The sequence below is a fragment of the Plecotus auritus genome, assembly GCF_963455305.1.
Source record: "Plecotus auritus genome assembly, chromosome: 7".
Lineage (NCBI taxonomy): Eukaryota > Metazoa > Chordata > Mammalia > Chiroptera > Vespertilionidae > Plecotus > Plecotus auritus.
Window position 1 is genome coordinate 119,898,850 of NC_137774.1, and position 26,486 is coordinate 119,925,335.

The 26,486-nt window shown below is 36.9% G+C and overlaps 1 protein-coding gene across 2 annotated transcripts; it reads left to right on the plus strand.

Annotated features, from left to right (window-relative positions):
* The first annotated feature begins 5,235 nt into the window (after positions 1–5,235).
* RIOK2 (RIO kinase 2) lies at positions 5,236–25,960 on the plus strand. 2 transcript variants are annotated; one of them, XM_080680003.1, is made up of 10 exons: positions 5,236–5,364; positions 8,960–9,098; positions 9,893–10,009; positions 11,718–11,893; positions 14,501–14,589; positions 16,763–16,954; positions 18,669–18,761; positions 19,532–20,050; positions 21,742–21,838; positions 22,649–25,960. In XM_080680003.1, the coding sequence occupies exons 1-10, from the start codon at positions 5,299–5,301 to the stop codon at positions 22,811–22,813; spliced, it is 1,653 nt and encodes a 550-aa protein (XP_080536129.1). In that variant the 5' UTR covers positions 5,236–5,298; the 3' UTR covers positions 22,814–25,960. The 2 variants fall into 2 exon arrangements, with proteins under 2 accessions (XP_080536129.1, XP_080536130.1); XM_080680004.1 differs by lacking the exon at positions 5,236–5,364 and adding an exon at positions 8,427–8,530.
* The last annotated feature ends 526 nt before the right edge of the window (positions 25,961–26,486 follow it).

Sequence of the window (26,486 nt, forward strand, 5' to 3'; positions counted from 1 at the left end):
CTCTACAGTTTGTGTGTGATGGGAGTGGGGGTCTAGGAGGGGGAAATAATGTGATAAATCCTTTGCATACTTATGCCACACTATTCTTTAACTTTTTATTCATCTCCTTCCACCACAACGCTTCCAGGTTGGAAATGAGTTTCCCCGGTACCGAGCAAAACTTCTGGCACATTTGTATGATGAATTGTAAATGAGGGAATGAGAACACTCTGCATTTTTTTGTTTTAGTCATTGCCAAGTATGGTATGATAGAGTTGAACAGAATCCTGAAAAGCACTTGAATCACTTTTACTCTTCAAAGGTCTTGTTAAATAGGATATGGGTCTCAAGGTCTGGACATTTCTTACTAAATACTATTCTTGTTAAATATTAAAATGTGGCACAGTATTTTGCAGAGGCGGATATAGAGGATGAGCTTGACAGGAACCCAACTCGGGTAGCCCACTGCAAATGAAACAGAATTTTTGGCTGGAACACGTGGTGTTCCCCTGGGCAGACTGGTTCCCCGGTTCTTTGTCCGCTGGAGTCACAGAATGAACCCACGTTTGGAAGGTGGTATAGCAAAGGTGGACATTTACTGAAGAACAAATACAGGCTCCCCCATGGGGAAAGGGAAAGAATCTCACAGCACAGACTCCCACTGGGGGAGGGGGAAAGAGTCCCACTGAATTCCTTTTCCCTGCAGCTTATAAAGGCTGTAGATCCTGGTGCCTTGATATCCCTTCTGATTGGTCACTATTCCCTTGGACTGGTTACTATAGTAACTCTGAGAGCAAAGGTCGAGCCTCACATGGGACATGTGAGGTTCTCGCCGCCCCCCTCCTTCCTTATTGTTTTCCTATTCCCTTTGGGCTTTCTTCTTCTCCTTCTGGATGAAGGGCTTCCTTCTCTTTATTTTGTAAATATAGGCCTTCTGCTGTTCCCAGCTCCCTCATTCTACGGAAATGTACCTGTTGCAGCTTTTCAGATCCCCTATTCTATGGAAATATACCTTCTGCTGCTCTGCAGCCCTGTGCTTCTTCCATGGTCCCCTTAATTTCTAAAATTCCTAAATCTGTCTTTTTCACCCCTAAAAATTCCTGTTTCACAAAGAAGTCAATATGTATTTAACCAAATGGAGTATGTAAGCAATGGCTAAGCCTCCCTTCCCAGACACAGAGCTAGGTGTGAATACCCAGTTCCTTTATTTGGTGCAAGTAAATGAAACTACCTAGCAACAACTACACGTTCTTGAATAGAACACTCAAAGAGGTGAACCCATTGAGTTCAGTAACAGTCTGATTAGGCTCATTTTATTTTTAAAAATATTAAAACTGAAAAATAAGAGATTTGAGCTCTGTTTGATTAACCCTAGAAACTACTCCAAAACCAGGACAGCAATTCTAGCCAAATCCAATTAATTTATGAAGATTGTCTGGAGCAGACTTGAGAAGCAAAAAATGGTTTATGCCATGATAGATTATCAATGTCTGCTGAAGTGTTGCATTGGGAGTAGATATCCAAATGATTTGTGTGTCTCATTCTCCATTGCTCCAGAAGTTAGTAATTTGATTTCTTTAAAACTTTTCATTTTCATATCCTCTTATGTGAGGTATAGGAAAAGGGAGAAAAAAAACCAAAAACTCCATTTCAGTGGAGGTTTCCATTTAGTCCAGCATAGCTCATTAAAGATTTACTGCATTCAAGTGGGGGTCAGGGGTGGGGTGGGTGGGGGGCGTGGAGACCAAGGTTGTAGTGTAAAGGGGATAGAGGGCTGGTCTGCTTCCTGTATTCAATGATTTCAGAGTACTACTATTCTGGTTGGAAAGGCAGAGCAGATTCAACTGCCTTCCTTCTAACTCCGTACATGACTTAAAATGGTGGTGGAGTAAGTGGATGCTGCACGGACATGCTCCCAGGTCTAAAATGGAAATACAACTAAAATTCAGAAAAACTTACTGAATAATCAAGGGAAGTCTCACTGGAGAGAACCCTGATAACCGAGGACCAAAAGTGGAGACCACATAGAGGGGTCCTCAAACTTTTTAAACAGGGGGCCAGTTCACTGTCCCTCAGACCGTTGGAGGGCCGGACTATAGTTTTTTAAAAAAAACTGTGAACAAATTCCTATGCGCACTGCGGGCCCCGGGACGAGTCGGCTGCTAAGCAGGACAGGCAGCGGCACCTGGCGGGCCGGATAAATGTCCTCGGCGGGCCGCATGTGGCCCGCGGGCCGTAGTTTGAGGACGCCTGAAGAGACTGGTAGGAGGGACGAAGGCAGGAAAGGGCTAGCCGGGATCCCTTAGACAGCAGCTGAAGTTCTGGAGAGATATTTCAGCTGTAGGGGGTTGCCACTGAGACTCTGGGGTCAAATTCCCAAGCTGGGCCCCCCAGCAGACGGCACCAGAACTGAGAAGGATACCCACATAATATTTGGATGTGAAAAGCAATGGGGTAGCGGTCTGCCAGGGAGCAAAGGCTAGAAATTCAGGCACCCTCTTAAGGGCCAACGCATAAAATTCCCTGAGGAGCAACCCATCTTGTGCTCCAACAGAGGAACAGCTGAGTGGACTGGATCTGGTGAGCAGAAGCCTGGATCCAGGGCTCTGGGGTTAGAGCTCAAAAGGCAGACACCGGGTTTCCTGTGCTGCACCATTCCCTCAGGATGCAGAGGTAATCTTTCTCACCCAGACAACTGCTACACAGGCAACATTGCCTGGGGGACGACAGCTGACCCACCCTATTGGAAAACACTTTGCCCCTTAAGAGACTGAGAACAACAATTAGCCTCCAGGCAAAAACAGTTACGCCACCCTGTTGGAAAAAAATTCTTACCACAGCTGTGGACCGTTGCCTAAGAGAAAATCAAGAGGAATCCTATCGGTCTGCAGCCAGAGGTGGTCTCTGGAGGCTTTGAGTCTTTGCCTGTTTTGAGAGGCATAGCAGATCTACCTAATTCATAGTCACAAACCCAAACAGGCAGCCAAAATGAGGAAACAAAGAAATAAACCCACAAATGAAAGAACAAGAGAATTCTCCAGAAGAAGAGATAAATGAAATAGAGATAAGAAATTTACCTGATACAGAGTTCAGAATAATGATGGTAAAGATGCTCAATAGCATGAGAAAAGATATAGTAACTATGAAAAAAGAACAGTCAGAAATAAAGAATGACATAGCACAAATAAAGAACACACTGGAAGGAATACACAGCAGATTACGGAAAGATGAGGACTGAATCAGTGAATTAGAAGACAGAGTTGAAGAAAAATCACTCAATCAGAGAACCAAAAAGAAAAAAAACAATTAACTCCAGTACATGTTTACAAAATACTCACTAGGGCCTTGTAGGGAAGGAAAACCAGCACATAGGTCAGTGGAACCCCACAAGGGGGGAAAAATGTAAATCTAAATACAGAATTCCAAAGTTTACATTGGGAGTTTTGAGACAGGACCCTGAGAGAGGCGAAACACCAGTGGCTGAAAATGAGATCAAAGTTGAAGCCGACTGCACAATCCTCCGTGTCCATATGTAGCACCCAAACCTCACGTGAGGGGTACCAAAATAATTGCCTTTTAAAGTTTTAAAATATAACTCATGAAGCATCTATCATACACACTTAGTAATCCTCGTTGCTGTTGTATGGGACGGAATAAGTAGACTATGCAACCTTTTTCCGTTTTGTTTCCTACTGCTCGGATGGCCATTTTTGTAGAGGTCGAGAGGAGTACTAGGGCCGGTGTGGGCTGCTCTTCCCTAAAGCCCTTAAAACACATGGAGGCCCTGAGTATCCAAACCTTCTAGGTCTGCTGGCAACCAACAAAATGCAACAGAAAATTCTGGAAATGTTCCAGAGAAGCAAAGACAACAGCCCCCACCCCCACCGGTGCAGGCGCACTCTGGGGTCTGGAGAACCAACTTACAACCAGTGCAGTAAAACCTTGATATAACAGACTAATTCAAATGGACAATTAGTTTACCTGTTTTTACTTATGTAGACACCTTTGAGTGGTTCAAAGTAAGTATGTATGCCGGCAGCGGCTCAGTGGTTGGATTCCCAGTCCGGCACCTGCTGGGTTGTGGCTGCATCTCCAGGCGGGGAGGGCCCGGGAAGGGGTGTGTGTGCAGGGGGCGGCCAATCAGTGATTCTCTCTCATCAAGGATGTTTCTGCATGTCTATCTCTCCCCCCTCCCTTCCTCTCTGAAATCAATAAAAATCTATTTTTTAAAAAATTATGTATGAAAAGTTTAATTTCACAGAAAAATTTTCTATTATGTATTATACTGTAATTTTAAATTTACACTGGATAGGTCTAGTAAATGCGTGCATTCACCAATCACAAGGAGTGCTGGGGCGTGGCTTAGCGCACGTGGAACTCGGGCCCCAGGTGTTAAAGTTACTGCAGAACGTCTCCCCAGGTGACAACAGAACCGATCACTGTGCCATTCAGTGTGATCACATGTTAATCACTTGCAGAACATTGTTTACCAGAGGTGACTTGGATTTAAATATGTAAAGTAACTATACTTGTAGATATGTAATATTTGTTTAGGTCAGCGAAATTACTAGCGGTTTTTTTTCCCCCAACATATGGCCTATTCGCTAAAAAGTGTTAAAAATAACAGTGAGTTAATAACAAAATAATAACCCATTAATTTCATCATAAGCAAATCTTGGTGTAAAACATTTAAAAATTAACAGGGTGTTAATTTGTTCATATGATATATAGACCAGAAATTTGTCTCTTAAATGTGAAGTCCGTTAAACCGAGGTCCGGAAATCGAGGGTTAACTGTGCTGAGCAGGTGGAGAGAATGCCCATTCACCACGCCTTCCCCTGTCCCGAGCAGGCCGTTAGACCCAGGGGCTGCTTGTGTGATTACCATCGTTTTTATCTGTAGGACCCTTGATCGTCCTGAGTCCCGCTCAGGTTCATTTTCCTCCTCTGTTGTTGGAATTCGCTTTGCTATTTGGGGATAAAACTTGGTAAAAATTAACACTCTACGCTCAGAGGTCCTTTAAGCAGTTGGTCCTGACAGATTTGAAAAATAAAACGTCATTATTACAGCAAACACTTAGAATCCGCCAACTCATATACATTAAAAAAAAAACACTTTAAAATGTACTCTACTTTTTCCATACTAGGTTCTTTATAAGATCCAGACGTTTTACTTTCCCGTGCCAGTGAGAGTCGTACGTCTATTTGTTAGCAAGGACCTGAAGGAAGGCGCGGCGCGTGCGCGGGAGGCGGAGTTCCGACGTGCCTTGCGCTCTCCGGTTGTCTTGGAAGAGGCTTTTGCACCGGGTCTGGGGCCGCCATGGGGAAGGTGAATGTGGCCAAGTTGCGGTACATGAGCCGGGATGACTTCAGGGTCCTGACCGCGGTAAGAAACTCGCCGATCACCTCTGTCCCCTGCCCGTCCTCACCGTGCGTCCTCTTCCTGGAAGTTTCCTGGGAGCGGTGCGTGCTCTGGGCCCTGGAACGCGGCCGAGGTTGGGAATGGGGAAAAGAAGACCAGAGAGTCGAATTTTTCAAAAGCTTTTGTTCGGAGGCTTTTATGGTCTCCCAAACAAGGACGGCAAAGGCCCCTGTTCTAATTGTGTCCTTCCTTTCTGCCCTCCTTGTGCTGTAGCCACACGCATTTCCGTGGCCCGGGAAATTGTTCTGACGCTGGACTTCCGACCAGCTGAGAAGGGATTAAGGCTCCTGGGAATTAATAGCATTGAGTTCCCCACGCACAGACTCACGCTCATGGCATTCTTTCAGGTCCATTCAATCAACACATTGGTCGGGTTTTTAGTAACAATATTAGGGAATTCATCGGGGCTCAAACAAGACAAGGGAGACAGATCATCAAGTAAACGAATAAATAAATAACAAGGATAACATCAGACAGTAAGTTCCATGAAGAGGATAAAGGGATAGAAACCTTTCATAGTGGCGCGGGAGAATGAGTGCTGTCTTTGAGTTGTGTAGATAGAGAAGACCTGCTGCTGAGTGCAAGAATCTCATCGGTTTACTGTTGTAACCCAACTTTTTTAAAAAGTTCCTGGGACTCGTTGGGTACTGAATGAATGCTTGCTAAGTAAAAGAAAGAGTGGAAGGATACTAGCTGAATGAGAAGTAGCTGGCCCAGTGAAGTCCTTGGAAATAGTTGGAGGCCGAGGCAGTAGTAAGTGGAAAGGCCAGTGTGGCTGGAACATAATGAGCAAGAGGCTGAATGGTTGGGGATATAAAGTATAGGGAAGCCACTGAATGTTTTCAAGCAGGAAAATGGAAAAAAAAAAAAACCACACCTGTTTTTATGGTCCTAGTTTTTGGCACAAAAAGCAGCACATAGATTGGGCATTTGCAGAATAAAACAATACATTTATTTTTAAGAGCTGTTATTAAACTTTCAATGCAAATTCAGAATGAAATTTGGAGGGCACTTTTCTTTTTCCTCCAATAGATTCAATTCAGCTGGACTGTCTTTACCTACTGTCATTTCTCTCTCTCTCTCTCTCTCTCTCTCTCTCTCTCTCTCTCTCTCTCTCTCTCATTGATTTCAGAGAGGAAGGGAGAGGGAGAGAGAGATAGAAACATCAATGATGAGAGAGAGTCATTGATCGACTGTCTCCTGCATGCCCTACACTGGGGATTGAGCCTGCAACCCAGGCATGTGCCCTGACCATGAATCAAACCATGACCTCCTGGTTAATAGGTTGATGCTCAACCACTGAGCCATACTGGCCGGGCCCTACTGTCACTTCCTTCTCTACTTCCTCAGCACATTCACTTATTCCTTAATGCCTCTGGCAGGAATAAGGGAGTAGTCAAGAGAAAGAAATGAGCATGGAAGATGAGTTAAGTGTAAGTGTGAGGTTCTTGTTGGGGCATCAAAACAATGCTAATTCTAAAACTTTGTCTCTGCAATATTTAAGTTCTTTTTTGAAGCTCATTAAGGAATGACTTCATTAAATATCATACTAATTGCAGTCTCAGTTATCTCTGACCAACATTGGTATTAGTGGCACCTCTCCTTGACCCTGTCTTCCTTTTACTTCCTTGGCACATCCTCTGTTGATAATCATGCTTTGACTGGCTGCCCGTAACCTTTCAACGTAAAATTCCCCCAGAATTCTGCCCCTCAACGCTCCCTTTGCTTCCATTATCTCTTGCTTGATGAGCTCATCTACTTCATGGCTTCATCTCTTACCTTTATCAAATAATTGACAATTTTTTCCCTCTAATTATGACTTCATTCCTGATTATAGATCTGCTTTTCCAATTTTCCTTAAACATCTTCATTTGAAGGACCTTCCAACATCTCAAACTCATTGTGTGCTAATCAGATTCATTAACTTTGTCAATCCCCTCTGTTCCCAAACTCTGTTAAAATAATTATTACTATTATAATTTTAAAACCTGCTCTTCCTCTTCACTTCAGCTTTGATTCATTTCCTTTACTCTCCCGCTTCTAATGCCAATTCCATATTGCTTTCAAAGATCTTTAGTTCTTTCCTTCTATTACCACTACCTCTTCCCTGTTAATGGCTTCTATTTCCTCTGGCTTAGACTATCATCTTAATTCTCCAATATACCACCTCCAGTGTTTGCTTTCTCTACACCACTTTACATAGTTCTGCTAGATTAATGTTCTTAAAACAAACCTGCATACATCTTCCTTGCCTAAACATCTTCAAGGGTTTCCTACTGTCCTCTGTATAAAATCTAAAACTCCTTTTCTGTATTCAAAGCCTTCCATATCTTACTCCAAAGCATTTTGCAGCCTTCTTTTCATGAACTCTACATGCTATCCCACCTGAGCTACCACTGTAATAGCTGTTCCTGTGCTTTGTATTTTCTTGCCTATGTGCCATATCCAAATCTTTTATTGTCTTTCCCTGGTATTCCCTTGTCTCCTTTTTCTGTAATCCTGTATCTCAAAGTCTCAAGTGCTGCTACTTCTTGAAGCTGATCCCTCAGCTAGAAGTATTCTTATTCGGCCCTGAGCTACCTCCTTTTTTTTTTTTTTTTTTTTAAAGTAAGGCTTGATTTTATATATTTTTATTGATATTTTACAGAGAGGAAGGGAGAGGGATAGAGAGCTAGAAACATCGATGAGAGAGAAACATCGACCAGCTGCCTCCTGCACACCCCCCACTGGGGATATGCCCGCAACCAAGGCACATGCCCCTGACCGGAATCGAACCCGGGACCCTTCAGTCCGCAGGCCGACGCTCCATCCACTGAGCCAAACCGGTTTCGGCAGCTACCTCCTTTTTTACCTGCTAATAGAATTAGATGTGCACATTCTTACCTTATAGATAATATATTCTCCAGGGGTAGAGAGTATTTTTACATATTTTTAAATCTTTTACAATACTACATATGATACGTTCTCATTAATACTTTCTTTTTTTTTTTTTTTAAATATATTTTATTGATTTTATACAGAGAGGAAGAGAGGAAGGGAGAGGGATAGAGAGTTAGAAACATCGATGAGAGAGAAACATCTATCAGCCGCCCCCTGCACGCCCCCCACTGGGGATGTGCCCGCAACCAAGGTACATGCCCTTGACCGGAATCGAACCTGGGACCCTTGAGTCCGCAGGCCGACGCTCTATCCACTGAGCCAAACCGGTTTTGGCTCATTAATACTTTCTTAATAAATACCTGGAATATCTGTAATTTTTAAAGACAAATATTTGGATATCAAATATTTTAGTACTTACCACATGTCAGTAACTATGTTAAGCACTCACATTCTTTTCTCTTGAAGTATATATCATTTAGTAGTGAGATGGAATATGAATATCACTGATTATATATCAAATCGTGATTTAAAATATATCCAGAGAACATAGTAATTATGTCTCAGAATCGGATGGGGAACTGCATGGTCAGAGAAGTTTGAAGGAGAAGTTAATTTCTTAGCAAAGTTTGATAGCAGCTCTGTGTTGATTATGATTACATAATATTTCCTTTAATTTCAGGTTGAAATGGGCATGAAGAACCATGAAATAGTTGCCTGCAGTTTGGTTGCTTCTATAGCCAGCCTTAAACATGGTGGTTGTAATAAAGTTTTAAGGGAATTAGTGAAACATAAACTCATAGCTTGGGAGCGTACCAAAAGTAAGTATTTGAGGCACCATTTGTGATTTTTTCATTGTAACTGGCTTCCACCCCAGCAAGCCTTCCAGGAGGCAGGAAGTAGAAGTTGCCAAACCAGAAACTGACACAACTTCCACAGTATACTTCTGTGGTCTATTGGTTACAGCAATCAGAGGGCCCACCCACATCCAAGAGGGTGGAAAAATAGTCTGTACCTCCTTGTAGAGGATTAGCAATTCCAGTTACATAAGAGCAAGCAGGATATAGATATTGATGCTGCCATCTTTGGAAAATACACTCTGCCACAAGATTCTCTAGACAGTGGTCGGCAAACTCATTAGTCAACAGAGCGGCAAACCGCGGCTCTAGAACATTATTTCTCACACCATTTGTGGTGAGGGATGAGTTTCTGTTTTTCAGCCTATCATGGATCTATACTTTTATAAAATAACAATAAAAAAGTCCTTTCTAGAAAAATGAAACTGATAAAATGTAGGTACAAATTCCTTATTAGAGTTGAAGAATAAAATAATTTGGTCAAATTGATATAAAAATTGTTTAACCACTTCATTTCAGTTTCTGTATCTTGTCACAGACTAGTAACATAGACTGGTATCAGTCTGTGGTCACACTTTGAGTAACACAACTCTAGAGAAGAAACACAAATTATAGGAAGAAATGCTAAACTTGTAAAACTGAATAGCTAATCTTTTCCAGCTAAGATTTCCCATGTTTAAATTCTCATGACTTGAACTGATGTGACTTAGTGGTACAATGTAACTAAAATATGGTCTTTCTCATTTGCTTTTGTCTAGCTGTGCAGGGCTATCGGTTGACAAATGCAGGCTATGACTACCTAGCTTTGAAAACACTTTCTTCTAGACAGGTAGTTGAGTCTGTTGGAAACCAGATGGGTGTTGGCAAAGAATCAGGTAAGTGCTAACAGTACTATTGAATGCATTTTCATTACCCTGAGTATAGAGGATCATTACTTTGTCATAAGTATTATTGAAAATTAAGTATACCAAGAATTAGTTTTTCTCTAATAACTGAAATCTTTGGCAAATATTTTATTTGCTCTTAATTGGTTAAATTGGATGTTTGTAATAGCTAAAATATGTAACATAAGGAAGTACTAGAATACTGAATATCTAAAAACCACAAACTTTCTTCACAGTAATATGATCACTAAGGCAAAGTTGGGTATGTATAGAACATAGAAAAGCATTCTAAAATAGCATTGAACAAATGCTTATGTATTTTCTATGTGGAAGACTGGTAGAAATTAAGAACAGGGAATGATTTTCTTATACACTGTTTTTTTTATCCAGTACAGTTTATCTTATATAATTATATTGTTTATCTGAACTGAGGAAGGAAAATTAAAGTTAAGAGAAAAAGAATTATTAGGAAGCCTATTCCAAAAGAGGTTACTATATACTTCAGATGGTTTGTATGTCTTCTGTATTAATATGCAGATTATGGTATATATTTAATAAGTAACATGAGTGCTAAATACAGCAGTGTGTGTATACAATATATAAAATGAGAAAAATGAATATCTTTTGAGCTACACTTTTTCTTAATTTATGTCCAATATTTTTCCATTTAAAAAATAATGGCCTTTTTTTTTTAAGAACTTCATTTTTCTTAAAAATGATAAATAGTACAAAAGAGAGTACAATAAAAAGGAAATCTCGTCCCTAACCCAGTTCTTAATCTCCTGTTATTACTTTCCAAAGCTATCATTGTTTATTGATGTCCTGCATATCCTTCGTGAAATATTCTAAAAACTTGTGTAAATACAAATCTATAATGTATTAAGCACACATGTGTACACAGTCACATATCTTTTTAATATCAGGTAAAAGCAAACAGTACTTGCTATTCTGCACCTTGATCTTTTTCCATTTGATGCGTCCCTGATATTTCACATCAGCAGATTTGTCTTTCTCATAGTTGCTGGGTGCTACAGTCAATCCATAATTGATTTTACTACTCCTAGTTGTTAAACATATTCTTAAAAATTATGTACTCTTTAAAAGTGTGATATTACCAAATTTCCCTCCAAAATGTTTGCACCAATTTATAATCCCACCAATGTAAGAAAGAGGCTATTTCTTGGTAAGTATAGTAATAAAGTTTCCCATGAATAATTAGGATATATTCTACATTTTAATTTTACAAATAACAACTTGTCTTGACATTTGGAATACTTAAGGAAAGATCTACATCTAATTATGTGATTAATATTCTGACAACTGAATATTATTCATTGAAGCAATTGTTGAAATGAACTTGTTTTTGAACAGGAAAATATTAAGTCACTTCTTGTACATATGGGACACTAAGGAGCAATTAGATGGTTTCCCACTAAATTGAGTTGAGCATTGATCTCCTTTAGAAACAATATCCTTTGACACATTGCATCCCTGTTTGTTTGTAGTAGATATTACATACATGTCATATCATTTCGGATTATAATAAAATAAAGAAAAATTTGCTGGCTGGTAAGTATTTCTGGTGTTTAGGAAAGATAAAATTTGATACATATAAAATCAGACAAAGTTAGAAAATTTGAATTGTTTCAACTTATTAGCATAAAAGTATAATAATGTTTTTTTTAAATCTTGACTCTAGATATTTATATTGTTGCAAATGAAGAAGGCCAGCAATTTGCATTAAAGCTTCACAGACTGGGAAGAACCTCCTTTCGAAATCTGAAAAACAAGCGTGATTACCATAAACACAGGCATAACATGTCTTGGCTTTATTTATCTCGTCTCTCTGCCATGAAAGAATTTGCCTATATGAAGGTATTTTTTAAATAATTGTTTATTTTTTAACTAAATAATACCTGAAGCTGAAAAGCTGTAGTGACAAGCATCAGTCTGCTGCCTCCATCTCTAGCTCCCTACCTACAGTCACTTTTAACTCTTACTGATTCGTTTCTGTTGTTTTCCTGGTGATTTCCTAGGTGTTTTTCTAGGTGAAGGTTTTAATTGTTATAAATGTATAAAGGCAACATATGATCGACTATTAACAAGATAGAGTAAGTTAAAATACATTTATGATGTAATTGTCTCACAATGTGTATGTGTGAATGTATATTTAAACTGTACGTATGTCTCTTTATTTGATAACTTATCTTCAGTAATATTTAAATTAAACAGAAAATAACATTACATTTTTTATTACTCAGTGGGATTTATTTGCTATAACATCTTCATTTTTAAAAAAATTAAATTACTAAAAGTCGTCCAATGGATGACCACTGTTTCTTGGAAGTTTCAGTTTGGTATTAGTAGGTTATTTTAATTCATGTGCTTTAATGTTTAGTGATCATGAGGTAAATTCTCAACATAGTACAAATGATACTGATACCATACATGTAATATATTTCTTGTCTTATACTAATGGTTTATACCCTGCGTTGGTCAATAAGTAAGTAGGCATTTTGGTGGGAATCATTACATAATTTCCCAAAACTATATTAAGTATATTCTCAAGGTGTGTATATGAAGTTACAGCAATAGAACTTGATTGTGCTTAAACATGTTCTTAAATATACTAATATTTTCCTAACAGAGAATAAGGTAAAATTGAGCTATAGCTTAAGGGTTAAGCTGTGGTACATGGGCTAGACCACTATGACAATAGTTAACATTACTATATGCTATTGAGCTGCCAGAGAGTGCTCAGAATCACTTGCATTGAAAAAAAAAGTTTTTTAAGCCAAGCAACCAATTTTAAGTATATATTGAGTATCAGCTATGTGCCTGTCACTATATTAAGTACTAGGGTAGGGTGGGGTATAGGGCTAGATACCGAAAAAATAACCAATGCAGTCTGTGTCTTAAAGTTGGGAAGATAACATGAACACACATAAAACAAAGAACAATTTAAAAATCAAATTATATGTGTTTAGAGAAACTTTCGTAGAGTAGAATAGTTGAAGGAGGTTTCATAAAGTGAGTGGGATTTGGGTAAAGTTATGAAGCATGCACATGATTTGGCTATAAAGAGAAGATAGTAAAACAGTGTGTTTTGCAGAGGAACCACTTCGGATGAAGGCAGCAATATGGTTGTAAGCTCTGTGTGTCTAGGTAATAGTCACTGTGGTAACTGTCCTGATTTCACTCCAGAATGCTTATTGGAGAGAATATTGGGAAAAGTCAGAATGCTTAAGTGGATTAAAGAGATTTTTGAAAACTAGAAAAAGTTGTTCAGAATAAAATCAGCATTTATAGCCATTGCAGGTTTTTATATTTATTGATTTTTAATTTATTGTAGTGACATTGTCAACAAAATCATAGATTTCAGGTGTACAACTCCACAATACATTATCTGTACACTGTATTGTGTATTCACCACCCCAAGTCAAGTAGCCATTGTAGATTTTAAAAACAGCATTTGACACAAGCATCTTAATTTCCTATTGGTACACAGAATAAAGGTTGGGTATGGTGGCAAGAGCTAGAACCATTGGAGTAATTGGGTATCGAGAACAAAAACCTACTTGAAATGGTAGCATTTCAAATGGCAGAGGTCATAAATCTAACATTTTGAAGAAAGTAATAGGACTTTGTAAATAAAGAATAGAAAAAGTTAAGCATAAGAGAAAAATGGATCTATGGATGATCTGAAGTAACTTTCTTTGTTGTTGTTAATCCTCATCCAAGGATAGTTTTTCCATTGATTTTTTTTTTTTTTTAGAAAGTAGAAAGGAGGAAGGGAGGAGGAGAGAGAGAATAACATTGATACCTGATGAAACAATTGGCTACCTCCAGCACATGCCCCAACAGCAGCCGGGGATCGAGCCTGCAACCCACGTACTGCTGGCGACCCTTCAGTGCAAGGGCGTACGCTCTAATCACTGAGCACCCAGCCAGGGCTGAAGTAACATTTGACTCAGACCACTACAATGTGTATATATTAGACTTATATCATATTTGGTCTGAAGAAAAGGTCAGTGCTCTATAAACTAAAATGCCTAATCTATTGGAATATTTCATTTCCTAATGTGTCACAAGACAGAGTCCTTCCTAAGTCACAATATATTTTTATTTGATTTTTTTTTTTTAAGCATGCTCCAATAAATGGCAGAAACTTACAAAAGTATACAGGATATATCCTAAAGGCAGAGATTTTTTCACAATCACTTGTAATCCGAGCACAGTGTAAAATATTTAGTAAATGTTTAATAAATGAGTATTTGGTGAAAATGTGAAGTAAACTGGCTTAATTTTTTTATGTATAGCTCATTCTGTGCTGTGAATAAGTCCTATACAAATAATCATATGTTAACTGTAATTTTGTAAAGGCTTGGATTTTTTTTCTGGTTGTGAGCAGATATATTTCTTTCATTGTTTCTTAAAAATTAATGACCTCTTCATTAGTTTATACTGTTTGCTATGTTTTAGGCATTGTATGAGAGGAAATTTCCAGTTCCAAAGCCAATTGATTATAATCGCCATGCAGTGGTCATGGAACTCATAAATGGCTATCCTCTGTAAGTATTTATTATTATTATTGAAACCGTGGGTCATTACAAATGTAAGGTTCAGTTTTTAAAAGTAAGTTTTTGTTTAAACTAACTAGAATATTATTTCTGGGAGATTAGAAATTAACATATTAGCAGTAGACTTAGAGGTAAATTGAAAATGCAGTTTCATTAATTATGTATTTTGTTAACTCTATGATTCATTCAACAAATATTTATTAACAATCTAGTATGTGCCAAGCACGTTCCAGGCTCAGCAGTAAACCAAATCTCTGCCCTCACAGAGCTTACATTCTGATGGAAGGAGAGTATGTAGTAAATAGCTAAATAAGAAAATATAGGGTAGGGCAAAATAGGTTTACAGTTGTTCATATGGAAAATAAATAATAAATAATAATACAAGAATAAACCCTGGCTGGTATAGCTCAGTTGGTTGAGCATCGTCCCATGCACTAAGGGTCTCTGGTTCAATTCCCAGTCAGTGCACATGCTCAGGTTTCAAGCTCCATCTCCAGTAGGGGGCATGCAAGAGGCAGCAGACCGATGTTTCTCTCACCCTCTCCTTTCCTCTTTCTAAAATCAATTAAAAAAAAGAAAGAAAGAAAGAAATTGTTTTGGGTACTCACAACTGTAAACCTACTTTTGCTCCATATGTATATATCAGGTGGTAGTAAATGCTATGGGTAAAAATAAAGCAGGGTAAGGGGACAAGAAGGACTGAGATGGGTAAAGGAGGCTGCTGTTTTACATGGGTGGTCAGGGTAAGTCTCACTGATAAGAATCTTGAATGAAATGGGGGGAACCATGAAGATATCTAAGAAGATTCCAGGCAGAGGGGACAGCAAGTGCATAATCCATGGTGTGGGAGTATTTCCAGAATATTAGGGAACAGTGAGGATGATGTCATTGTGGCTAAGCTGAATGAGTAAAGGAGAAATTGTGTAAGATTCTAAAGACAGCAGGGGATCAGATCACTAGAATTTATCGGTCATTTCAAGGCCTTTTAATTTTTTTATTGAAATATATTTGGCACATGATATAAATTATGGTATTATGTTGATTTGATACTTTTATATATTGTAATGTGATTGCCATTGTAGTGATATTTAGCACAAGGACTTTAATTTTGATTGAGATAAGAAGCCATAGGACAGTACTGAACTGAGAATAGTTATGACCTGATTAATGTGTTAATAGGATCACTGGCTGCTCTATTGAGTCTAGACTGAAAGGAGAATAAGGACAGATTAAGAAGACAATTGTAATCATCCAGTCAAGAGACAGGTAGTTTAGATCAGTTATAGATATCAAGGTGATGAAAAGTGGTCAAATTCTGGAGATGTTTTCCAGGAAGAGCCAACATGGTTTATTTAGGATTGGATATTGAGATGAAGGAAGGTGCAAGTCAAAGGTAATAACTGGGTGTTGGACCTGAATGATGACTTAATTGAGATAAAGCTGACATTTATAGATGAGCTGGAAAACCTAAAGAACAGTGTGAAGTTAGAGGTTGAAGCAGAATCAAAGTTACTGTTTGGGACATAGTAAGTTTGAGATACATAATAGTTCAGAGGAGAAATCTAGATCGAAGTCAGTATGTATGTGGTGTTTAAAGCCATGAGCCTGAATGAGATCACCAGGAGTGATTTTAAATAAGAAATAAGATAAAATAAGAGGCTCTAGGATTAACCTTTGAGGAACTCCCAAAATTTAAAGGTCGGGGGGAAAAAAGAATTAGCAGAAAAGACTAAGAAGAAATGATTAGTGAAGAAAGAGGACAGAGGACAGCCCAAAGAGTTGGAATACCAGGAGTCAAGTGAAGGAAGTGTTTCAAGGAGGGGGAAGAAGTTAACCGGAAAACCAAAAAGGATGAAGACTGAAAATTGGCCATTGGATTTAGCAACATAGAAGTCATTGATAGTCTTGACAAGGACTATTTTATTGGAACAAGGTGGATGAAGAAATGGTTTGTTAGAGTCGGGGGGAAAGATTTGGAGAAAGCACATGTAGATCAAAGAAAGGATGTGACAATGAAAAGAAAATACAAAATCGATGCAGGGTGTGGCTTATTTTTTTTTTTAATAATAGATGGACGCTGTTGTGTCTAAATGCTGATGGTAATGAAAAGGGAGACAAATAATGGAAATAATGTATACACACATTATACTTAAAATATTTTCAGATGTCAGATACACCATGTTGAAGATCCTGCATCAGTATATGATGAAGCCATGGAACTAATTGTTAAACTTGCAAATCATGGATTGATTCATGGAGATTTCAATGAATTCAATCTCATTTTGGATAAAGATGACCACATCACCATGATTGATTTTCCACAAATGGTTTCAACTTCTCATCCCAATGCTGAATGGTATGTGCTGAAATTGATTGTGAATGTGGGTGTGCTTATCTGTGATGCAGTCTTTTTTTATTCATAATGTCCAACTTTGTAATACTGTCATTTGGGTCAATAACTATTTGGAAGTGGCTGATGTCAGTGGTCTAAAATTCTGGGTTTTTTAACATTAAATGATATCAAACTACTAAGATATTTCCCCTGAAAGAATCTTATTCCTCATTATTTTAAAGGGGAATGCACTTTGATCCAGTTTTTAAAACCTGTTCATTAGCTTATGTGTGTATTAGACATCTGAAGAAACTGCCTGCCTTTATAAACCATTAAAACAATTTGAATTACTCTTATAATCTGACAGACTTTTAAAAGTCAAATTTTCTTTGCCATGGAACCCTTTATTCAAACCAACATATAGGTGGAAGCCCAGTTTTTAAAACAAACAAAAGTAGGGACATGGAAGGAACCCCATCTTCTCTGCCTTTCCCCTTCTCCATGGTTGCTTCCAAGAGGGCTTCAGCAGGCATAACTTAATAATCTTGATGGCCTTAATAAAAGTTATGGATTTGGACTGGACTCAGTTGCCAAACCAATAATCTCTCTCATGTCATTTTTAGCTTTTGTTTTATTATTAGAAAAGAATTCCCATAAAACCTCATCCCTGACACAGGGCAGAACCACTTTGTATACCATAATAATCTTATTCCTCACATTGCTTAACCATTTAAACCAGCCAAATTGTGAAATGTGACAATATTTTTCTTTATTTGTATTCCATGATGCAGTGGAGCATAATTCAATTAAGGGTATTTTTTTATCCTCTCCTTCCAGGTTATAAAATGAGAAGCTTCTCCTTTTCCCCAAAGATAACTGTTATCACTTATATAATATGAGCAAAGTTTGAGCTTAAACCAGTTTGTGTTCAGTGAAGCTCTTCTTCCTCCTGATTTTTATTAGAAAATATCTACACTTACTCTAGAGAAAGAAATGTCACTTAAAAATAAACTTAAAGAATATTCCCAACAAAACAATACTAATAGATTAATGCCTGCCACTTGGGTGGTTAATATATCTTTGGATGATGACGAATTACCATTTTTATTAAAGTGGTGCAGCATAGTCACACAATAAAGGAACATCTAGGAATCTACAGAATTAGAGACAGAAATATAACAGATTATGACATTCCTAGTTAAGGGTGCATTATTCTTGAATACATTGTGATTTAATTTGAATGAAGGAGTTCTGTTAAGCACAAAATATCAACTTAAAAATTAGCCTGCCATATTCAGTCAAAAATTTAATTAACTCACCCCTAATGCCTTGGCAGGGCCAGACCAAATGATTTTGTGGGCCTTACATAGCCCTCAGACTGGATGTTCCCCACCCCTGCACAGGAAACCTGCTGCCCCCAAATTACAGGCCCATAGTCTTCTTTTCTGAGATATATATTCATCCTATTGCATTATAGGAAAACCTCATGTTGCATTATGGGAAAATCTTGAGTTTTCTAACCATAGGTGCTGTATGCCTTTAACAGCTTTTATTTCTTAGTTCCTCTGCTTTTACTTTTAGTACTTCAAACTTTCAAAGGTTTTTTCTTTTATTTAAGTAACATCCTTTTTCATGTAAGGAGTAGAAGTGTCATAACAACAACAAATACTAAGGATATTGTCATTGACTAATAAGGAAAAAATGAAAACCTTATAAAAATTGATTCTTTATTTTGCAGGTATTTTGACAGAGATGTTAAATGCATTAGAGATTTCTTCATGAAACGTTTCAGCTATGAAAGTGAGCTTTATCCAACCTTTAGTGATATCAGGTTTGTACTTTGCATTGCTTAAAACTAGAACTCTGTTTAATACCTGATTTATTTAGTTTTAAAAGTTAACAGTCTTAATCTAAAAGATGTTAAAATAGTGAGTGAGCTTTGACATATTGTAATCATTATTGAGTATCAGCTGTGTGGTATATAAATGAAACTTAAAATCTAGAAAATACCTGGTTTTTATCCATTAAGACAATATTACTGAATTTGGGGGAAGAACACACATAGTTGCTTATAAATTCAAGAACTTTTATTCATTGTAGGGATGTTATGTGAATAATCCATTTGTAAGGAATCAAGCCAAGGGTTTATCAGAATTTGTGTTTTTCCTTTACTCAGAACTGGAGCTATCTGTAATTGATTCATGGAACCTCATTATAAATACATTCTGAAAGCCAAATTTTCTCCTTTATTTTACACCCTTAAAATATTGGCTTGGGATGATTGACATAATTTAAAAGAAGAAATCTTTAGTCCCTGTTGAAAGTTAGTTTATTAAATCAGTAAAAACCAAGTTTCTGTGATCTTTCTATTAATATCTATTACTTTTCACAGTCATATTACTTTATTTGTAAATAACAGCCAGCTTATATTTTTTATATTGGTATACTTAAGTAACTTAAGTATTACATTTCAGGCCAAGGAAAATATTTAAAATACATAAATAAACTCACTTAAGAATTATAATTTTTTCAGAGTAATAAATATTTCTCCATATCAAGTAGATTTTCACCTCTCTGAATGCTTGACATTTCTTTTCCTAGGAGGGAGGACTCTCTTGATGTAGAGGTTTCTGCCAGCGGCTACACAAAGGAAATGCAGGCAGATGATGAACTCCTTCATCCAGTAGGTCCAGATGATATTGAAACAGAGGAAGGATCTGTATTTTCATTTTCTGATGAAGAGGTATCAGAAAAAGCAAAGGTTTATAGATCAGAAAATCAAAGTGAACGAAACTCTGTTGATGAATCAGTTGACTGCTGTGGCAGATTGTCTGGAGACCTTAAACAAATAAAGGAAGACAGTGTGTCAGAGGAAAGTGCTGATGCACACAATTTTGACATGACTGAATTCAATCAAGCTTTAGAAGAAATAAAAGGGCAGGTTGTTGAAAACAATTCTGTAACTCATTTTTCTGGGGAGAAAAACAACACTGAAAATGACACCAGGCAAGATGGTAAGAGAGGTCAAGGAGGAAGCCCCACAGGCTCTGAAGAGTATGAAGATGAATGCCCTCATCTGATTGCCTTGTCATCATTAAACAAAGAATTCAGGCCTTTCAGGTATAGATTTCTGTTGATTGATTTTTTTTTACTTTAATCTGGACACCTGTACTTTCTTCGATTCTGGTAAATGAGTATTTTTTCAAATAACAGGGCAGAGTTGTATTCTGAGCTGGCCTTTAAGTGTAAAATGAAAGCAAATAACCCTTTTGTTAAAATTCCAGTTATCTTCTACAATCGACCTGATGCTAGACAGCATATTGATTCAGTTTTAAGCAGTCTGCCTTGAAGTACAAACTGATTACTTTCAAAGAATTAATACAGATCTCATTCAATTGATCATGTTTTAAATGGATAAGTTATTTGTATCTATATATATAAAAGCCTAAGTGACCATTAGGACTGGTCAACCAGTCACTATGATGTGCACTGACCACCAGGGGGCAGATGCTCAACCCAGGAGCTGCCCCCTGGTGGTCAGTGCACTCCCACAGCCAACTTCTCACAGCCGGCCAACTTCTTGTGGTCCCTCCCCCTGGCCGGCAGGCCCCGATTGGCTCCAATCACCAGCCAGGCCTAGGGACCCCATCTGTGCACAAATTAGTGCACCAGGCCTCTAGTATTTTCATAATATATATCTAATGTTTGCTCTCTTCATAGTGAAATACAATGAATTTTATCTGATATTTTGAACCTTCTGTTCTTATTCATGTAAAATAATGTTGTAATGTTATTATGTTCTTTTTCTTTCAAGAACTTTTTCCTTGCAAACATTAATCAGTCTCAGCATAGATTAGCAAATTATCTAAACTTTAATTTTCAGATTTGGGATAGTTTATCCAGAATCAAATAAATAGTTTAATGAAATAATAGTTTTATTTATTTCAAAATAGTAATATGACAATTAAAATTAAATTAGTACATTTATTAGGCATTTCTCAATACATGTTCTGGCTTACCTAAGGCTGCTTTATTGTTAGTCTCATTGTGAAGCAAAATACAAGAATTTTGTTCTTTTTTCATATAACTGTATATTGAGACTTAGGATCATTACTCCTTTAATGATAAACATGTAAAATTTAATATTAAGGTTGCAGGGGCTCAGGATTTGGAGTAATAGAAGAAAATCTACATAGCTTAAATAGTCTTCTAAGCACAGAATAATTTGTTCTTACTCTCTAAACACATGTTGGGCAAAACTTTTATTCAAAATAAAAGTATAACATGTTTCTGAAAAATGACTGTTAAGAATTAATATCATCTGAGTTTCTTATGCATTAAAACTTTGAACAATGCGTAAAACAAATTAGACAGTTTCTATCTATCATTGCAGTTTTTCTACCTTAGCAGAGCAGTGTAGAGCACTGTCTCTTCCATCTGCTTTTGTTTGGGAAGATGATAAGAAACTATTCCAAGGATTTAGATTGTAAGAGTCATATTTGTGTATAGTTAAGTGAAAGAAGAGGGGAACATACATGAATTGTGACTAAGTGATAATAAATTTTGATGGCCAAAAGAGTCTACCATTTTGAAGTTTTGGTAGTGACTATCAGAATGCTGAAAAATGAAAATTGTTAATATATTTGGCTGAATTGTGGGTAGTTTTACCTTCACAGAAATGTTAAATATAATGGTATTTCTGAGGAGTTTTGTGTCTTTAAGTTTTATCATCATGTAAGGAATGATATAAATTAATTAAGCATAATTAACTATAAAAATTAACTAGATGAATTGTACTGTTTTAATTTTAGAGATGAAGAAAATATGGAAGATATTAATCGATCTAGAACAAGAACTCTGAGTGTTACTTCTGTGGGCAGTGTTTTAAGCTGTTCAACAATTCCTCCGGTAACCATTCACTCAACGTTTACAAGTGTTTATTAGGTCACTACTGCATTAGTCAGATTGCATGTGAAGGTTACATGATGTACAAGACAGTCTCAGCATTTGGGCCTCACATGTTAATAGTATAAAATTATAAGTACAAATTCAGTAATACAGGAATGATCAAAGCTTTCAGGAAAAAGGCAACATGTAAGTTAGCTTGAATTTGAAGGATAAGATCATAGAAATTTAGATCAAGGGGGGCTTGGCAGTCATTGGCAGCCTGTGTCCTAAGTAATAAGAAATCACTTGAATTTATGGTCACTCACTATGAGAAAGCATTCAGCATCTCCCAAAAATTGTATGTAGACTTTTCCATGGGTAACTGCTGCCCTCAGCTCATTTCTATACTGGAAGTTATGAAGGCTCTATTTTGGATATATTTTTACTAGTAGTGAATGCTTTCAAACATAATTTTGTACTGCAAAGACATGCCTATTTTTACCTAGAATGCAGAGGAACAAGTTTTTGTTTTGATTATTTTGGTGTGAGGGATTTTTTTCTTTAAGTTTTCCTGATGGACACTAGGTGGCACTATGGTAATTTGTTCAAAGAATTGTGACTTTACTATAATCTGTATTTTTGTTAGGAATGTAATTTATTTCGTAACAGTTTTGTTTTTTATTGCTGATTTGTATAGTACTATTAGTATTTGGAATTTTAAAAATACATGCTTTTAACAGAAATTTGAAAAATATTAGCAGTTTTATTGAATGTTTACTTCCTATCAAAATGGTTAATCATCAGTGATACTAATTATTGAAATCTTTCCAGGAATTGGTGAAACAGAAGGTGAAACGTCAGTTGACAAAACAGCAAAAATCAGCTGTCAGACGTCGATTGCAGAAAGGAGAAGCAAATATATTTACCAAGCAACGGAGAGAAAATATGCAAAATATTAAGTCAAGCTTGGAAGCAGCTAGCTTTTGGGGAGAGTAATATATTTATATCTTAAATAATTTTCAAGAATTTACTGTGACCCCTTTTTAAGCCACCTTTAGTTTTATTTGGACCAACGTAGATAAATAAATAAACAAACTCTCTTTCCTGTATAAATTTGACTTGTTCAATGCATGTTTTCTAAAGAATAATTATGGCAATACAATTTTCCAAATAATTTTGATGACCGGTACATTTGCTAAAATCTACTCTTCAGAATAATTTTGAATAGGAATATTTGGGTATATTTTTAAATCTAAATGTCATTTCTGTTATTTTGTTGTTGTTCTTCTTCTCTACCAAAAATAGGTAGGTTGCTTGCTTTCAGATCATAGCTTTTCCACTCACTAGTGGAAACAACCTTAGGCAAGCCATATTTCCCTCCCTCTTTCCTTCACCATTATCAGTTTTTCTTATTATTAAAATTGGATTTATAATTATAGGGTTGTTTTGAAGACCACATGAAGCAGTGCACAGAAAGCACTTTATATGCTTTCAGTAAAGTGTGGCTATTAGAAGCGTAATTTTAATGATGTTTATCTTTCTGAAATTCTGCTTAACTTGATTGCATTATATTTAAACCACTGAAAGAATTCACTGCCATCTTTTTTTTTTATTCTCTAGTATTAAGGATAAGTCAATAATGCATAATTTCATTTTCTGCTATTAAATTGGTAATGTGGTCATGGGAACAGAAACTTCAAATAATCCCACTACAGCTTTTACAGTTGCCAGTTTTTATGCAGGCCTGAGTAGAAGAGTTAGGGGTATGGGGAGCATGGGGAAGGTAAAAGAGGAAGAGTGAAAAAGTTCTTTCTAATAGTCTTAGCTGGGTGGGTCCAAAATATGTTTCACTTCAACATTAACAGATATTTATTGAGTTTAGTCAAGAAAGAAAATACATGAGACATGGTTCCTCCCTCAAAGACTTTATAATACAGTGAGACATGAAGATGGGTGCTTAAGTACGCATCTGATTGTATTCAAGTCCCTTGAGCATTGCCCAGGAGGCCTGCAGCACAAAAGGACCACTAGATGGCAGTGTCACTGCACAGTTACCAGACAGGATGTCCTTAAATTATGTGCTTCTGATTATAATCTACCAGAGGCAGTATCAGCACATTTTTTTTCAAGATTGATAAGGACAACAGATTTACTTTAACCTTTTCAAAATTAATTTTACTGGCTATTTGCAGAGCTAGTGATGATAAGTTCACTAATATAAATGCAAGAAAATGTCGAATTTCATTTCCTTGGAAAGTTAATTTTGAAAGTACGTAGCTTTGAATTTAAATTTATGTATTTTTTATAATCTGTGTATTTAAAGCATTTTAACCACAAAATTATATTGACAGCTTAATAGAACCATACAATATATATTTTGGAATACATTTTCTCATTCAGAGTGTCAGAGTGAACTGGGAATAAAACACATGACTTCATCCTATCAGCTTTACTGAGTTGACTTAGTCAACTTTGGGGTACCTACTACATAAAAAACTTACTACTATTTGAGGGACTTAGAAGACAAACATAGATCTTTCCCTTAATAGCTTAAAATTTTCTGTGGATCACAGTATAAATTAGTCAAATGCACAAATCTAAAATTAATCAGGGTTTGAACCGGTGACCTTTTGGTGGATAGGACAATAACCAACTGAGTCACACTGGTCAGGGCTGTAGCGTGATTCTTAACAAAACTTTTTTTTTTTTTTTACTCTGGGAGTTCCGAATTTAAATCCTAGTTCTACCACTTCTTCAAACCTCAGGTACTGTCTGTAGCCTCCTAACCTCACTTTTTGATTTGTAAAGTGACATTTAAAAGTGCCTGTCTTAGGGTTATGAAGATTAAGTGAAATATAACACCAGTAAGAAGCTTAGCACAGAGCCTGATACATAATGTACATTTGCTTATTAGTTGTTAAATGTACATTATGTATTACGTGACTTAAGATTACCAAAAGGGAGATTCCAAAGGCATCTTTCCTGTTTTCAAGGTCACTAATATTTCAACTATGATCTTTTTGGTGTTTTGCTGTTTTTATCAAAAGGCACATATGCTTTTCTTGTAGCTTTGCATCATCTACTTCCCATTTCTATTAGATAAGCTTTTGCTACAAGACATGTAGTTTATACTTGTGCAGATTTGTGGTGTTGGTAGCCATCACTCTGTTCTTTACCACACAACTGGCTTTCCCCAGAACCATAAAGATCTTTAAAAGGTACAAACCAGAAGGTTAGTACAGCTGAGATAATCATTCTTTTAGTTAAGTATTCAGTAAATTTTCTGGCAAAACAATTGCCTAATTAAAGAACTCAGCAGATAAACTTGCTGCCCTTCAGGCTTATCAACCACTCCCACAGGATGGAGGGATGAGTTCTTAGGTTGTCAGGAGAGCACTTCCTGAGGTATAGATTTATTTTCTGTCATATTCAATACTCAGGGTGGGCTAAGTCTCACCATTGTTCACCTCTCCTCAGAACATCTCTAGAGAACATCCGATCATATTTTAGTTTGACCTTGATTTGCTTAATGAAGTACTAGAACCATCATCTCATGCAACTGTATAAGGCTGGGGATGAGGTAAAGTTCAGAACAGTCATGAGCTAACAGTCATATAATAACCAGGAGTGTGGGAATAACTCCAAAGCCTACAACACTCGCAAAGACTAATATGGTATATCTAAAAAATTACAAGTTTTTAAAACCTTAATATTGCAAATAATAATTACATTAAAATTTTATATAGGATTTAGAATCAGATTATTGTAGGCTTAATTCTGTAAGGAACATGCCTCATAATACAAATATGTTACTTGGGATGTCACATTATTTGCTTCCATTTTTTAAAAGGAACCACTTGAAATGAATTTTTTTAAAAAACTTGCTTACTGTTGGTAAAAAGTTTGGCCTTCATTAAAAGGAAATATATGGCCCCTAGCCGGTTTGGCTCAGTGGATAGAGTGTCGGCCTGTGGACTCAAGGGTCCCAGGTTCGATTCTGGTCAAGGGCATGTACCTTGGTTGTAGGCACATCCCCAGTAGGAGGTGTGCAGGAGGCAGCTGATCAATGTTTCTCTCTCAGTGATGTTTCTGGCTCTCTTTCCCTCTCCCTCTCTGTAAAAAATCAATAAAATATATTTTTTTAAAAAAAGAAAAGGAAACGTATGTTCATACATCAGTTCTCCAAGTGTTTGATGTTGTATAAAGTGATATCGGGAGGGAGTACACAGATTTTTTTAAGGTAAAATTTCTGTTGGCTAAAAGCCCCACTGCTTCTGAAGAGACAGCAATTACATGACAGTACAAGGTAGTACACCACAGAGCCTGCTATCATTGATCTAGTGCCAAGGAAATAGTAAGGGTAAGTGAAAGGCCAGAGTGATTTGGTGAGTTGTTCTGGGCAAGAGGGATTTGGTTAAATAGGAATACTGACAGAAATGTAAGGACAGAAGTGAATGTAGTATGCTTGTTATGCTGTAGTTGGGAAATGGGTGTTGTGCTAAAAGGGACCAAATTAAAGATGATTTTGAAAACATTTTTAAATCTTTAACTTGATGTAACAGGAAAAACCTATCATCAATTTTGAGCAGTGCACTGATTTGATTTTAAAGGGAGATGGAGTAGAACTAAGGAAAGTATCCATATCAGACAATGGATTGATGGGAGAGGG

Bases quoted from the DNA above. Each gene is read 5' to 3' on its own strand.
- RIOK2 (XM_080680003.1), top strand. From the start codon at position 5,299: ATGGGGAAGGTGAATGTGGCCAAGTTGCGGTACATGAGCCGGGATGAC. The intron at 9,099-9,892 runs GTAAGTATTTGA...GCTTTTGTCTAG, and splicing joins AGCTTGGGAGCGTACCAAAA to CTGTGCAGGGCTATCGGTTG. The intron at 11,894-14,500 runs GTATTTTTTAAA...GCTATGTTTTAG, and splicing joins AAGAATTTGCCTATATGAAG to GCATTGTATGAGAGGAAATT.